This window comes from Notamacropus eugenii, chromosome 1 (genome assembly GCF_028372415.1).
Source record: "Notamacropus eugenii isolate mMacEug1 chromosome 1, mMacEug1.pri_v2, whole genome shotgun sequence".
Lineage (NCBI taxonomy): Eukaryota > Metazoa > Chordata > Mammalia > Diprotodontia > Macropodidae > Notamacropus > Notamacropus eugenii.
The window spans coordinates 677829513-677845499 of record NC_092872.1 but is presented as its reverse complement, the minus strand read 5'-3'; the positions used below and the strand labels follow the sequence as shown (position 1 = coordinate 677845499).

Here is a 15987-nt window from a genome sequence, read left to right as displayed (position 1 = left end):
TGGACAAGGCCTAGATCGGGTGAATCATGCTTTGTTATGTCATTATTAAACTTTTATTTCCATATGAGGGAGCAGGAAGGGATTTTATCATCTTCACAGAATTTACATATCACTGTCCTATTTACTGAGTAAAGTGAAGGGTTTAAGTTGTGCTTAGAGAGCAAAGTAATGAAATTTGTCTGAAGTCAGAAGAGATTAGGAAATGCATTGCCCTGTGGAGAACTTGGAGACATAAAATAATGGTTGATTTTGCAGTTTTGTGTTTGGATTTCCTTAGCATTAACCCCTTAATGCTAAGGCAATAGTTAAGTTGTCAGACCTGCAAAACAGAATTTGTTATGCTCCCAGAACTCTTGACTAGCACTATAGAAATCCCTAGCTCTTGCCACTAACTTTGTGATTTTGGTCAAATCACTTATTGTCTCTGAATTTCATTTTCCTCATCTATAAAAAGAAGACGTTGGACTAGATGATGCCTGAGGTCCTTACCAACTATATCACTCTGTCATTTTACACCAATGTTTATTACTATAATTTACTATATTTACTTTAATTTTCTGACTCTTTTGTGTTCTTTTTAGTCCTTGGATATGCTTAGGTAGAATAGATAGTTTGACTTTATTCGGTTAGGATCCTATCTTTGGGTGACTAAGTAAAGAAGTACAATTGTTTCCTAAAGATTTTGGACATGGAATTAGAAAGCCAAAGAGTTGTCAATTAATTCACTAGAATGAAAGTTCTTTGAGTTCAGGGGCTCTTTCATGTTTATTTGGCTACCCCTCAGGGGCTAACACAATGCTTGGCAAAGGTGGTATGTTTAATAATAATAATAAGATACGTTAAACAGAACTCTTGATGGTTTGGAGAGCTGATGAAGTTTCTGATTCTGACCTTTCCTTCTTGCAGAGGTGCCAGGTTATTTCATATCATTGAAGATTTCTTGAACTAGATTCTAAAATATGCTTATTGTGAGCTTCAGATAAACTCATTCTTCATCTGCCATAATCTGGCATCTTCATCTTCCAAAATGCCTGTGTCCTAGGAAAATAATGTTATCATATTCATTTTATCTTTTGTTTTGGATTTCAGGAACAGTGTTCTGAAAGATATTTGGGCATAAAGTAAAAATGTTCTTACTGTGCTATGCAAAGGCATATTTAATTTTATGAAGCCAAATTGGAAGGAGATCTTAACAGATTCTAGACCATCCCAGAAATTCATTTTGTTAGTGTAAATTTCTTTAGGACCTTCTGTACTTTGTTGTTATTAAAGGTGGGGGGGGGGGGGGGGAGAAAAGAAACAAACAGCTGGTGTTTAATGACTCTGTCAGACCCAATTATAAACCATCAGCTAGTTACTTTGATTTGTGTCCCATCCTGCCATGGGGGTACTTCAGAACATTACACTCTGCCAGAACTCATTTGGGCTTTGTTTACATTTACCTTTTAAATGCATAAGACTATTGATGGCAAGTTACCAAGGGTCTAACCCCTTTATAATCATTAATTTTTAATCTCAAAAAGAGTCTACAAGGAAGCAAGACTCATCTCTATTTACTTGGATGCTCAAACTAAAATATACAGTGCTCTAGTCCTGGATAAAATAATCCAATGTAACCCAGTCAAAGGTTAGGAATGTGATATCTTTCACTTTCCAAAAGTACACTCATTTAGTATTCTTTTTCGTTTAATTTAATTATTCTTGAACTTCTTATTCGTGGTTTGAAAAAATTGCCTTGAACATGTTAAAGATGACTCTATATACAAATGATCAGTTATGAAGAGTCTGTTAGATCTTTGGATGTGAATGGGTTGGTTTTTTCAGTTTAAATTATTTTGATGGAGATTCAGGTTTGTGGGATTTTTTTTATCACAAGAGTAACAATGGTTACAATATCTTCAGAACATTACAATTTACAAAGTTTATCTGACAATTCTGTGAGCTTATTGCGTAATACTATGGAAAGAATGATAGGTTCAAAGTTGGAGGGCCGAGTTTTAATCTAGATTGATGTTTTCCGTCTTTATGACCTTGGGCCAATCATGTAATTTTTTTGGGCCTCATCATCTGGTGATCTTGAAGGTCTCTTCCAGCTCTAAATCCTAGTTTCTCTGAAAAGAAGGCATGGCACATAGTGCTATCATCATTTGTAAGAGGAGGAAAATGAACCTCAAATTGGTGAATTGATTTACTCTTAATCAAATAGCTGGTAAATGAAAAAAATTAGGACTACAGCCAATGTCTTTTGCAGAAGTATACTAGTATATATTTAATAACTGACTCTGAAAATTCACAACATACTTTTAAATTTAATCGGTATTATTAACATTTTCTCAATGATTTTCTTAATTCTTGACAGCCAACTATACAATAAAGTCCTGTAGTGTTTGTCAGTTTCTAAGATATGAATGCTCATAATGAAAATTCAGCATTCACCTTACACCCCACTCATCTGGAGCCAGACTGAGTCTCCGCCAACACACCCTTGGTTTTGTCCCTAACTTCTTCCCATCACATCGTGGTTTGGTGTAATCTTTTAGCTCTTCCTATTACACCATGACACTTTCCCATCCATTTGAGTAACTTTTATTTTAATTTTTGTGCTACATTTTCATACACAATAAGGACTTTCTTTAAAAAAAAAAAAAAGTTCCCCTCCCTTAAAGTGCATTTCCCCCCCAAAATTAAATACCACTCTCTGATCTCATGATTGAGATTGAGAACATACACATCACTTTCACTTTTCTAGTTGACCAGTGTCCACATGTGTTTTAACATGGGTTTCAAAAAGTCTATGCTGCTTCTGTCAAAATGAAATCATAAGGAAGTCAGTCTTGTTTGTGGTTTAAATTATCTTTCTTTTTTTTTTAGGTTTACTGATATTAATGATTCCTCAGGCAAACTTGATTTGAGCCTGCTTTCTCCATCTAAGGAAGAGTACTGGGCCATGCTAGCATATAACCGTTCCAAGCTCTGCAATATACTCTTCTCTAATGAGCTTCACCGCCGTTTGTCTCCCCATGGAGTCACATCTAATGCTGTGCATCCTGGAAATATGATGTACTCATCCATTCATCACAACTGGTGGGTGTATACCCTGCTATTTACCTTGGCCCGACCTTTCACCAAATCCATGGTAAGTGACCAACTTGCATTGTTACTGTACATTGTCAGTTTTAACATCATGACCATGAAGCAACAGAAATCCTGATGTGTATATTTTTCAATGACCTTTTGCATCTCCTAATGATAAATATAACTTTAACAGAAATCACACTGTGTGGCATATGATTGCAGTAGGATAGGATCTGGAAACATATTTAGATATATTTCAGATTAAACCTTGTTGGCTTGCAATATATGGGCTTTAAATTTGAAAGAAGTGTAGTTTGATATTTTAGTAGAAATTATATAATATCCCTCTTTAATTGATATATGGCTTATTCAGACATTCTGTAAATCTGATTTGATGCATAGGACATGATGATTTTGTGTTTTGTGTTGATATGAAAAAAACATAGATTTTGTTTGTCAAAATATCATTGAGTGTGATTCCTTTACTCTACTTGGGAAACCGTATTTGCTTTTCTAAACTCTTCTTTTAAGGGGCATAAACCTTTCCTAGAGAATTCTTCATTGGCCAGAAAGGTATTTTGCTTACTATGCATGCCAAACATCAACCGTTTAGATGACTGAATAATACATATCCAGCAATATTCACAGATGGGTTGTATATCTTAGATTGCTGAAGATAATTGACAATCCAGTAATACAGACATCTATCCCTTTAATGTTTTGTTGAGGCATTTTGGATTCCTAGAGAAATATGTATCTATTCAGATAGATATTTGTTTCTAATTGCAGAGTACGTTTGTATCAACTGGTGGAACTGATTCCTTTGTATGAGTTTCATAACTAAACACAAAAACCTAATTGTACTTTAAATATTTTTTTCTTGACCTTTCTTTTCTCTTTTATGTAATAGAAAGAAAACCATTGCATATGACTGTTTTCTTGGCCCATGCACTCTCTTGCTATGAAGTGTATCCTCCTTTTTTAAAGGGTGAATTATGGATAATACATCTTGTGTAAGCCTATAAGAATTAAAAGATATCCAAAATGTGGCCCATTAATTTTTAGTCTCATTTTCTAGGATGTTTTAAGTTCTAGAAAATGGCAGAGATAGCCAAAATATTGTAATGTTCACATGAATGCAGTGTGAGTGTTGCCATGAATCAAGGAGGGGATTTCTTTAGTCGTCTTTGTTGATTTTGTTTGCTAGCATTTCAATATAGCTAGAACACTCGATTCTTAGTATCATAGTACATCTCCATCGTTTTGTATAATGTGTTGCTATTGCATATTTTGGGGTACATGGTAGAAATGTATATTAAAATTTCCTCTGCTGTCATCTTCATATATAGTAATCATATTCTGGGGCAATTTTCTTATGATATCTTAACTGTAATAGCATTTCATATCCTGAATAACTGAATTATTATGTAGGTGTGTAGATTACATTGGTGAGGTAACATTGGGAGAGGAGTTAGAAAGCTGGAAGATGTTTTGCCAGACATTAAGAAACCCTACTTCTTCATTACAATTATTAGAGTGGTCTGGGAATAGAATAACATCACTATACACAGTTAAGTCTCAATTTTTAAATGATCTTTTACTAATGGTAAAATAAGATGATAGAAGCAGTCACAAAAAGTCTCCGTCTTTCAATGTATTAACTAGAATTTGAGAAAGAACATACAAATATGCTGTCTTGACAATTTCTGGATAATGAAGCTTTAGAAAGAACAATCCATATTTAAATGTGAGGAGCATTTGCTCCAGTAGCAGTGGGAGCATAGGAATGATGAATGCTACCAAAATACATTGTACGGTTTCATCAGCATTGTAAGACTATTTGGGGGCAGACTGTGTCCATTAATTCTTTCATTCAGAAGGCATCTGGTGTATGCTATGTGCTGTACTAGGCATTGTAGGTACAAAGGGGAAAAAAAGTCTAATCATAATCTATTTTCCTTCACTTTTGTAAATATTTGAGTGTTGTATTTTTGGCGTGCTTGGGAATGGTAGAGTGCATTTCTTTTTTTTTTTCTCTTTAAGATATATTTAGAAGTGGATATTTTAATATTTGACTGAAAATGTAATGTCTGAGATTGCCATAATTTTGTTTTAAGAAATATAATACCAAATGTTTATTTTTGCCATCACTGCATAGTCCCTTTTCATTGCATGCTTGTGTTCTAATTCCCTCTAAGTTTATATCGACTTGTGTTTTTAATACAAGGTAGAATTACTTCTCATGAATCCAGTTCCTTCACTTGCAACGAATAATAGACCTAACAGCAATGCCAGCAACCCAAAAGGGCGGACTGGCATTAGGTAATGATCTGTGGTCCAGCACAAATGTAGCCTTGGATTCACTTTCTCTTGACATGAATGTTGCCACACTGCTAACATTCCATTCCTAAGGTCAAGGGAATGCTAAACAGGATGGAATCCTGTGCTAGGGAACTTCGCCTCTGGTTATCTGGCTCAGCTCCCTCTCTTATGTATTAAACAGCAGTATTCTAATATCAACCTTTTTTTTAATTTGCTGTGACTTGCTGTGACGAGGGTGATTTTAGTTACAGTAATTAGGTCACCCTTCATGGAGTCAGGCTATTTTAAGTGCCTCTTTAAGGAATATTGTTGCAGATCAGTAATTTTACAATTGGATGTTCTTGTGCAACTTTATTAAATGTAATCTGTCTTTTAAATGTTGCTCTTTTACAGTTATACATTTCTAATTGTTGCTGTAAATGCATTATCACTTTGAAATTAATTACTTTTTCCATTGTGGCCTCCTGCAGTATAATAATCACTAATAAGAAACTTGTATGAATTAATTCTAAATGTAGCGACCCCTACTGACTAATCAGTATTTTGGTTGACCTCCTGCTCATGTTATTAGTTAACATGATGACTCCAGCAGATAGATTGCTGGAGTCACTATTTAAATATTTGTTGAATTTTCTCTCTTTTGATTAAAAAAGGTATTATGTGGACTTGTTATTCTATATAAGAAAATTATACAGAAGTGATTTTCTTTTCAAGTATAGTTGAAAGGACCTCTGAGGTCATTATCTCCCAAAGACTATCAAAACACAAATTTCTTCTACAATATTCCAACATTTCAAGAAGCCTCTGCTTGAATAACTTCATTAAGGGGAAACTCATTTCCTCTTAAGGTAGCTCATCTCTATTTACTTAGTTCTCAATGTTTGAAAGTACTTCCTTATACTGAATCCATGTATCTCCACATAACTTTTATTATTTTTGTTTAGTCATTCAATCATGTTTGTGATCCTGTGTATCACACTGTCCATTGAGTTTTCTTGGCAAAGATAATGCTGGAGTGGTTTGCCATTTCCTTCTCCAGTGGATTAAGGCAAACAGAGGTCAAGTGACTTGTCCACAGTCACAAATCTAGTAAGTGTCCGAGGCCAGATTTGAACTCAGGTCTTACCAACTTCAGGCACAGAGCACTATCCATTGTGGCACCTAGTTACTTCTTATCTGCATAACTTTTACCTTAGTCTTAATTTTATCCTCTGGGACCAGGAAGGATGAGTCTAATCCCTCTTCCATATGATCATTGTTTTTTAGGTACTTGAAGGCAGCAATGATATCCTTCTTTGCATTCTTTTCTTTAGTTTAAACATCTGGATTTCCTTCAAGGGAGACCCACCTAATATGATTGTGAGGCCCCTCATTATTCTAGTCATATTCCTCTAGTTCCCTATGTCTTATCAATATTCTTTCAAAAATATCATGCTCAGAACTAAACCACTCCAGATGCTGCACAAAATGGACAGGCACCAGTGAGTTTGCCATCTTGGTAGATGCCTATGCTTCTACTAAGTAGCCTGAGAGATGGCCACCCTTTCCCCATCCCCCAACCCCTAGAACATGACACAGTTTTCAGTAGCATCTTTAAATAATTCTCCCATTTAATGCAATCAATATTTATTAAGGTCCTACTATGCGCCAGGCATTATAGTAAGCACTGGCAATAGATGCAAATGAAAAAAAAGACAGCCCCTGTCCTCAAGGAGCCATGCATGACTTACTTTTGAAAACCCCCATGTGAAAGGAAAATTCAGGGTTTTTTGCATAAGCTTTCTGTATTGGTAAACAATGGGCTCCAACACTGAGGGTGGTTAGTGGTATATAAAGGCTGATGCAGAGCATGATCACATGCTTGCTCTAGTATTTCTTTCAAACAAATGTTTTTGTTGGCGTGTTGAAGCAGAAAGAATAGCACGTGTTAGGCCAGCAAGAGCTTAGCAGATGTTTTAGGGAACTAAATTTTCAAATCCCTTTACATTAAAATCGGCTTGAGTTTGTAGAAGTTTGGAGACTATTGAGTTACGTTTCCTGGAGCTGTGTAAAGCCAACCATTGTACTCAAGTTTTAACAGATGTGCTGCCTTTTTTTTTAATGGATGAGAATAAAACATTGATTCTGTTGCAGTCATAAATTATAACTAGAAAAGCAGAGACTGTCATTCTGTTAACCTTCAATGGACAAAACAGGATAATTTTGCCCTTGAATGACCTGCTTTGTTTTCATTTATATTTGATAATTTTTAAAAATAGAGATCTTAGTGTTTTTTTTAAATTCACATTTTTGAAATGAGTTTTCTCTTAAAATATCTTAAGCTGACTATGAAACAGATGATATCAATAACAAAAATCAGCAGTTTTGTTTTTATGTGGTATATGAAACATATCACATAGAAGAATTAACAGAGTGGGGTGATTTTTGTGTGTTGGACAGAGGAAACATAAAATTTTCAAAATCAGACCGAAAGAGCAGGCAGAGTTTAGCAACCTTGCCTGTTCCCCTGTCTTCTCGCTACCTTCTCCACATTATCAGTGTGATGGATTCCATGTCTTATCTCTATACCATTCTTCTGATCAGTACCAAATCACAAGGCATGTTAGAATCATAGTGATAACATTTTTATGCACTCCATGTAATTAGTAAACCATGCTTCCTTCCTCATCTCCTACTGCCTAATAGGTTTGATTCTCTACAGTATAATTTTTCAAAAACAACACTTCATATCCCATCTCCACGTCTTTGTATTGACTGTACCACATACCTGGAATGCATTTCCTCCAGATAGAACTCAAGCACCATATTCTGCATGAAACACTTTTTGATCTTACAAAAGGTGGTTGGTCACCTTCTTCCCATGCCTCGTTGCATTTAACTACTTTATGTGTATAGTCACTTTATATTTGTGCTGCATACATTTGTATATTTCCATATTTACTTGCTCCCTCCTCATTAGAATGTACACTCCTTAAGAGTAGGGATGGTTTTTATTCTTTTCACTTTTCTCTCAGGTACCTAACGCAGTACTTAACTTACAGTAGATGCTTAATAAAGGCTTGTTGTATGAGTTGCTCAGCCTGACACAAGTATTCCTTGTTGATAGATGTTGCTGTTTGCTCTGATAGTCCTTGGGTTTAAAAGCTGCATGGGTGACTCACTTGAAGTCCTATTCTGTATTCGCTGACAATCGGTAGGAAGTCAGATCATGTGGACTTATTGTATATTATAAAGTTTTTAAGGAACATTGACGCATGTATTGGGATTAAAATTTTTTAAATTCTCTTTTTCTCTTTTGTTCTACTCACCTTTGGAATTTCTATAGTTGCCTGCCTCCGAGTTAGACTGTGTTGTGGTCTTTGTCCCCATATTTTATCATGTATTTTCTCATTGGAAGTTCATGTATCTCATTTGCTCTTTAGTTCCTTCCTCTCTTGGCTCACCCTTCCTTCCAGTGATTTTTGGCCTTCTCAGAATTTAGGTGCTGGATGCCAGGCCTATTAAATAGATGTCAGAAGCTTATGCTGCCTCTTTTGGATGTGGCTGAGAAGTTTCTTCTATGAACATTGATTTCTGTATCACTTACTGTAAAAGTCAATTTTCCCCTGTGAGGTTTAGGATAACATTTTCCTAGTGACAAGAGAGAGGTCTCAACTCTACGGCTATATGAATTGTTCTAAAATTGATTTTGTGTATCTATCCCTGGACTGATTTGACTAAAACTAACAAGATGGTTTGAATGTAGGTTTTGAATACACTGGCCTAGGAATTAGGAATCAGATATTTTAGTTCAAGCTTTGTTACTCACTTGTTTTGTGACCTTGGAAATGCCATATCCTTTCCTCTGCACTGCAGTTTCTTTATAAAATGAGAAGATTGGTCTTGGGTCTCATCTAGTCCTGGAGTAACTAGGACTTCTCTGCAGAGCAATTAAAATTAGAGGATGCTGGTGGTTTATATATACTTTCAATGGGAAGAAAAAAAATTGAAGGTACCACCGAATTTGCCAGAAAAATTAGTTTAAAACCCTAGAACACTCATCCCAGGTGAATTCCCCAAGGTGTTGTCTATCACCTCTCTGAGTGTGGTCTTCTGCTGAACCAGTATCTTTATTCTTGGATATCAGTGTCTGGGGATCTTCTTCCAACTGAGTTTGGCTTTAAAAGTTGATTTTAGGGTTGTTGTTTTATCTTTTGGGGGGGGGTGACACTTACTGAAACTTGTAGTATATGCCAAAGTTAGCTTCTAGAGGAATGCTTTAGTGAAGGACATAATTATAATCATGATAATTATGATAATATCATATTATCATTATTATTAATTATTATTATTATTTTCATAGTGGTTAAAAATATACAAAGTACTATCCTCATACCATACCTATGAGTCAGATATGAAGATATTATCACCACCACTTTACTAGTAAGAGGATTAAAGATCTGAGAGGTTAAGTGATTTTTAAGGTTTTTAGAACTATGAAAGGTCACAGATCGGTTCTATTGCATTTAATGAAATCAACTGAGACTTGGATCATCATGATTTGAACACCTCTGTATTTCCTTATTAAGAAATGATTTGTAAGCAGTAGATATGATTTATAATTGAATTTTAAAGTTCCTTAAGTTTAGCCAAGTGGCAATTTTGGGATTAATAATAGGTCCCTCTATCAATTCAATTTTTCAATGTCATTGAGTATCAGTCAGTAAGCATTTATCAGACACTGTGTGTTAGGCACTGTGTTCAGTTCTAGGAATACAAATATAAGCAAAAAGAAAGACAGTCCCTTGTGTAAAGAGCTTAAATTATAATGGGGGAGACAATCCATAAAATACAATTGAAAGCAGGAGTACTTAATGGAGAAATCCAGAGGAATACAGCCTGGTAGGAAATAAAGAGATATCTGGCTCCTTAAGTGGAGGTCCCAGGAAGAGCTCTCCTGACCCTCAAAGGGAAGGGTCCCAGGGGCAGGTGGTAAACCGAGGATGAATTCCAGGGCTCAAAGAATCTTCCAGGGTGAGGAGTGAAGTTTAGTAAGGAAATGCTCTTAGAGTATAAAATAGAATAGTTTATTATATTCTCAATATACTGAAGTAGGCTTTTTGCCCAGTCATTCTCTACTGCATTATTTATATCTTTTCCTCTTTCCTGTCCCTATTTGTAGTTCTCTCCTTCAATTTTCCCACCCCCAAAATACCCCTGCTTCCACTGGTTACTTAGAGGTATAAAATGTATCTGCTTTGCTGGTTTATGTTTATGGATCCATGTCTTATAGCTGGAGATAAGATTTAGTCTTTTAATAAGAAAGCATATGGAAAAGAATTTTTAAAAAATTTAAGATTATATTTTCAAAGTCCAAATATTTATTTTTATAATAGAATGTGCCCATGTCAATGTATTACTTAAAACCTTTTCTCTAAGGGGATATTATACAATTTTGGTTGGAATTTTAGACTTTTAGCCAGAAACTCTTTACTTCTTCCATAATACCAAATGCCTCAATATTTTCAAGATCCACATGTGTACTGGTACCAATTCAAATTGTAACCATATCCAGTCTCTTTATGTCCACAGTTTGCTACCTATTTTAAACTAAAAAGTAGTTGACCTTATTTTAAGATGCTTCCTTCTCTATGACATAAATTCTTTTTATTTCAGTGTAGGTACAATGTTTACAAAATGTTTGTCACTTTTTTGAGTTGACTTGCAGATGAGGACTTCAATTTCATCAGTATGGATACTCTAATTGAGCAAATTTTATCCCATCCACATCTCTTGAGTTGGCCAAAAATAATTTATCACCTGAGTGCCAGATTTCTAGTGTTGACTCTGTCAACACTTAACTAGGCTGATAGTAAAAAAAAAAAGGATTGGTAGTAAAAAAAAAAAAAAAAAAAAACCCACAACAAAACAGACTGAGCTCCTTGTCCACTGCTTATCAAGTCACTTGAATTCTCAGGTCCTCAGTTTCATTATCTGTAAAACAGGAACACTGGACTAGGTGATTACAAAGCTTTGGCCTTTCTAACTTTACATCTTATTATTTTGTGATCTTTTGTTGTTTGAAAAAATCTGCCTTCTCTGAAGAAGTCTTCACTCTGCTGGCATAGCCTTTGATATATGGATACCACCATGGACACCACCTATGGACACTACCATGCCATGAGGTGTGATTGGAGGGGGATAAAAGTGTAAAAAATACAAATATTTTAGGGAATAAGTAGAACCCTAAAAATGTACTTAAAAGACTGTTTTCAAAAATAAATTTGGAGAACAATTTGAAGTCTTTAGTCTTATTTTAATTTTATGGAATAATCACTTTGGAACAAGTTTATTGCAGGGATTGAATTTTACCTAGAAATGCAGCTTTTTTCTCCAAAAAGAGTTTATTTTAGTTCTTTATACATAAAGTTTGTGAGGATACCCTACCACTTGAAACATTTTCACCAATCAGTTTCATATGATGGGTCCCCTTCAATAATTTACATTTTGAATAAGTCAAATATTCTTTATGAAGCCAAAATCATCTAACAGATCATACAGTGTTTGTTCAGCTGGGTGTCTTATTTATTTGAAGTACTGAGAGAAATCTCTTCTGACTACATATAAAAAAAGAAGAGTAAACAGTAAGAGTATCCAAGTAATCGGAGCTAGAAACTCCCTCCTTTCAGAGAAAAGTCATAAGAAAGTGTATTTGCTGGATCCAAAAAAAATACCGTATATCAACAACTGAGAGCAGCAGAATGTTTTCTTAGTCTTCTGACTATTTTTAAAAATTTACTTCAAAAATCTGGGACCTTTTTATTTTAATGTCTCATGACAGGTGGATGCAATAAAAATGTGTTCTTTCTTAGAATATATTCATCAGTTTCCTTTTGTATGTGTATTACATGCCCCATATCTTCCTGTTGACTTTCTTCAGTCATATTAAACAATGAAACCTCCAAATTAATATTCTCAGAAGATTCTGCTATAGGATATTAATAGTATTGTTGAAAAATACTATATATCATATTGAAGTTGACAAATGAAAGATACCCAGTCAAAATACTAATCTAGAGACAGTTTTGTGTTTTGTTGTTTTGCTGAAACATTCTGGATTAGGAGTCTGGAAAGTGGGTTTTAGTGTGAGTTCTGCTACTTATTGATAACGTTACCGGTCTCTTCTCTCTTGTCTCAATTTCCCCATATTGTGAGTGATTTGGATTTGATTATATTTAAGGTCACTTTCAAATTTGTCATTCTATGACTGCTTCAACTTCTGTCTCTTGTTCCCCCTCTCAGTCCCGACTACACTAACAACAGCATATTCACTGTTGCTGTGAACAACAACATATATATATATGTATATATATACACATATATAAATGTATATATTTTTTTCATATATATATACATATGTGTATATATATATATGTATATATATACACTTGTATACACATACATACATACATTCCTTCATAAACTGAGTCAAAATATTCTGAGCAAAAAAGACTGGGGGTGGGAAGGAGCAGAGGCACTTTTCTAGAGAGGCATGCATCTACTAACAGCTGTTTAGGTATGTCTCCAAATTCCTTGGCTATTTAAAGAGCATCAATATATTCCTTGATGGTGGTGATCAAACAGTGTGATGATAAGAAATTTTGCCTCTGAAAAGATTTGTGGTAGAGATTGGGGCAATCGTAGAATGTGTGAAGTTCAATAGATGGGTGAGAGAGAAGCTACTTGCATGAATATGGGTCATTTTGTGTGTGTGTGTGTGTGTGTGTGTGTGTGTGTGTGTGTGTGAGTCAGTGTGTGAGTGTGAAGAAAAGTGACTGCAGACTACAGTGAAACGAGGGTTTGGCCAGTGTGGGACCCAGGAGTTTTAGAACCCCAAATTCCTATGCTTTTTTCACTCTACTCTGTTGCATATAAATTTGTAGAATCATGGTGTGATTGTTTATCCACTGAATAATTGTCATGTTTGTGATACTTTGGGCTTTAGCACAATCTCATTTTGTCTCTTCTGTCCTGTGAGGCATATTGTAAAAGATGATATTGAGACTCTATATTAGTCACATCAAACATACACAAAAACAATCATGCCCATTCATTATTGAAATAGCTATGGCTTTACTTAAGATAGCCTTAACAAACTGAATTAATATGATTTAAAATATTTAATGGAACTTCTATGTCATCTGATGGCCAAATTATCAAATTAATACATAATGTTGCTGACTGATCATACTTGCAGAGTTATTTGTATAATTTCATTGTAAAATTGAGTTATATTTATATGGGATTGCATGATTTCTACAAGCTTATTTCAACTAGGCATCTGAAAATACTCAGAATAATTCAACAGATTAAGCACCTACTCATATTTAAGGTGCTAAAATAGATGCTGGTAATACAAGGAAAAAAACAAAATAATCATCACATTCAAGAAGCAGACCTTCTATTGAGATACTACTATATGCATACATATAGTAGTCAGTGAAGTCAGAGGATTGAAGGAGGCAAAGAAGAGAACCACACCTAAACTAGACCAAATGTACAACCAAAGAGATCTGTGCTACAGATGAAATAATGTTAAAGGCACTGAGGGATTGCTTCTCAATATATTAGAAAGAAGGGATATTACAGGGAATAAATCAGTAACTGCCAACCCATATTCCTATTTTCTGATTAGGAGAAAAACTTTAATAAGAATAATCTACCCACTCATTCTGGGTACCTTTAATGAAGGGATGAGAAGGAATTAAGCAACATTTCATTTTCTACAACAGATCACATCTTTGTAGTCACAGAACTAATGGAAGAGAATAGAAAAATACAAGTTTATTTTGTGAATATTGTTTAATGTTTTTAAAGCATTTTGTTTTCTAACAATAATCTTTAAAGGCTTCTCAATGATATTTTTCCCATTCATGTTCCAAAATCATATAAAATTCCTTCAAATGTGTAACAGTCCTATTAACTTTGTTCAACAACCAACCCACAGATTACTATCAAACAAGGGACAAAACAAAGAGTTATACTCTCATCAAAATTATCTGATAACATCATGGCAGATATGTAGCAGCAAGTCCAAGTGGAGGAGGGAATTCCCTATAGATAGTGAAATTCTCCAGACATTACTCTTTGAAGATGCCATTTTATTGACTGCATCAAAAAAGAGAACACTACAGAGCCTCCTCAATGAGATCCATAGTCACTGAAATGAATATGACCTAATTATCTGCACAGGAAAAATCAAGTGGAGAAAGAATGCCTTGTTGTCATTTTTCTGATTTACACTTAACTGGAAAACCTATTGAGCAGGTACATATCTTGTAGAGACACTACCAGTGTACCAGGAAGATAGACCTAGAATTTAAAAGGAGGAAGAAAATAGGTTGGATTGCTTTTGGTGAATTATCCAATACTTTTAATGACCTCAAGCATCTTCCTAAATCCAAGGTCTATATTTTTTTAAAAAAAATATTCTTCAGGCAATATTATGTTAATTACAATTTATAGAATATCAGAGTCTCAAAAGATTTAAAGATGTAGGTCACCCTAATAGCAACACAGTTGCACATGGTAAGTAAGAGTCAGATACAAGACTTTAACAATAAATAATTTTACAGGAAAATCAGTATAAAGTAGGTAATAAGAGAACTGCACCTGTAGAAAAAGTGGCCAAGTCATGTATCAAGTGCAAGGGACAAACACCAGACAGCTTACATTTCTCTGTTACTATACATATAAAATGAGATTTAATATATAGCTGTCTATACTAGTTTATTCCACTTGGTCAACCCTTACTTCTTTACCCCTCACAATCTTCCAACCTCCTCGTTCAAGACAGGAAGGAGGAGAGGGGTTTGTTTCTCTGTTAGAGGAAGCCTGCTGAAAGAGAGGTTAGGTAGAAGAAAACCCAGAGAAGTTTTTTGATTTTCCTCAAAAGGTAATCAATCAGTCAATCAATTAATATATCAAGAGAGTCCTTAAATTATAATTAACAGAAACAAAATGAAGATATTCCAAAGAATATTTTAAGTGGATTAGATACAAAATCAAGGTTATATAATTCTCAAAATAATTAGGAAAGAAATTTAAGGTTAATGTTTTACTCTCCATCTTTAATGGGTTGTCACTGATTATTTTACCTAATTTTTTCCTCATGTAAATGGAATATACTTCTGCATATAATTCATGGACTCTCTTCATTATGCCACATATTGATATCTATTCATATTACATTGTAAAAATACTTCACAGGCCCATAGGTTTTAGAACTGGAAGGTACCTAAGTGGTCTAGTCCAAACCTCTGGCTTTACCACTTGGCAAACTGATGCTCAGACTAGGGAAGTAACCAGTCCATCGTCACATATATAGTGAATAGTAGAACTATTCATATTGTCTCACATTGCATTAATAACAGTGACTATCTATACTTTCAGAATATATGTCATCCCTCTCAAGTGGGTAACTGAGTAAAATCTTAGAATGGGACATTATGCTAGATATTTCAATACTCTCCATACCTTACCAACCATAGTTCTGACTACCATGTTACTCTTCTCCTCAAAAATCTTCAATGACTCCCTATTACTTATAGG

The 15987-nt window shown here is 34.6% G+C and overlaps 1 protein-coding gene across 1 annotated transcript in view; it reads left to right on the top strand.

Moving 5' to 3' along the window:
* The window catches only part of WWOX (WW domain containing oxidoreductase), a 1243673-nt gene that overhangs the window by 460241 nt on the left and 767445 nt on the right, over positions 1-15987 (top strand). Inside the window, exon 8 of the mRNA XM_072636411.1 lies at positions 2872-3136. Coding sequence (XP_072492512.1) covers positions 2872-3136 — 265 coding nt within the window. The remainder of the gene's footprint in view (positions 1-2871; positions 3137-15987) is intronic.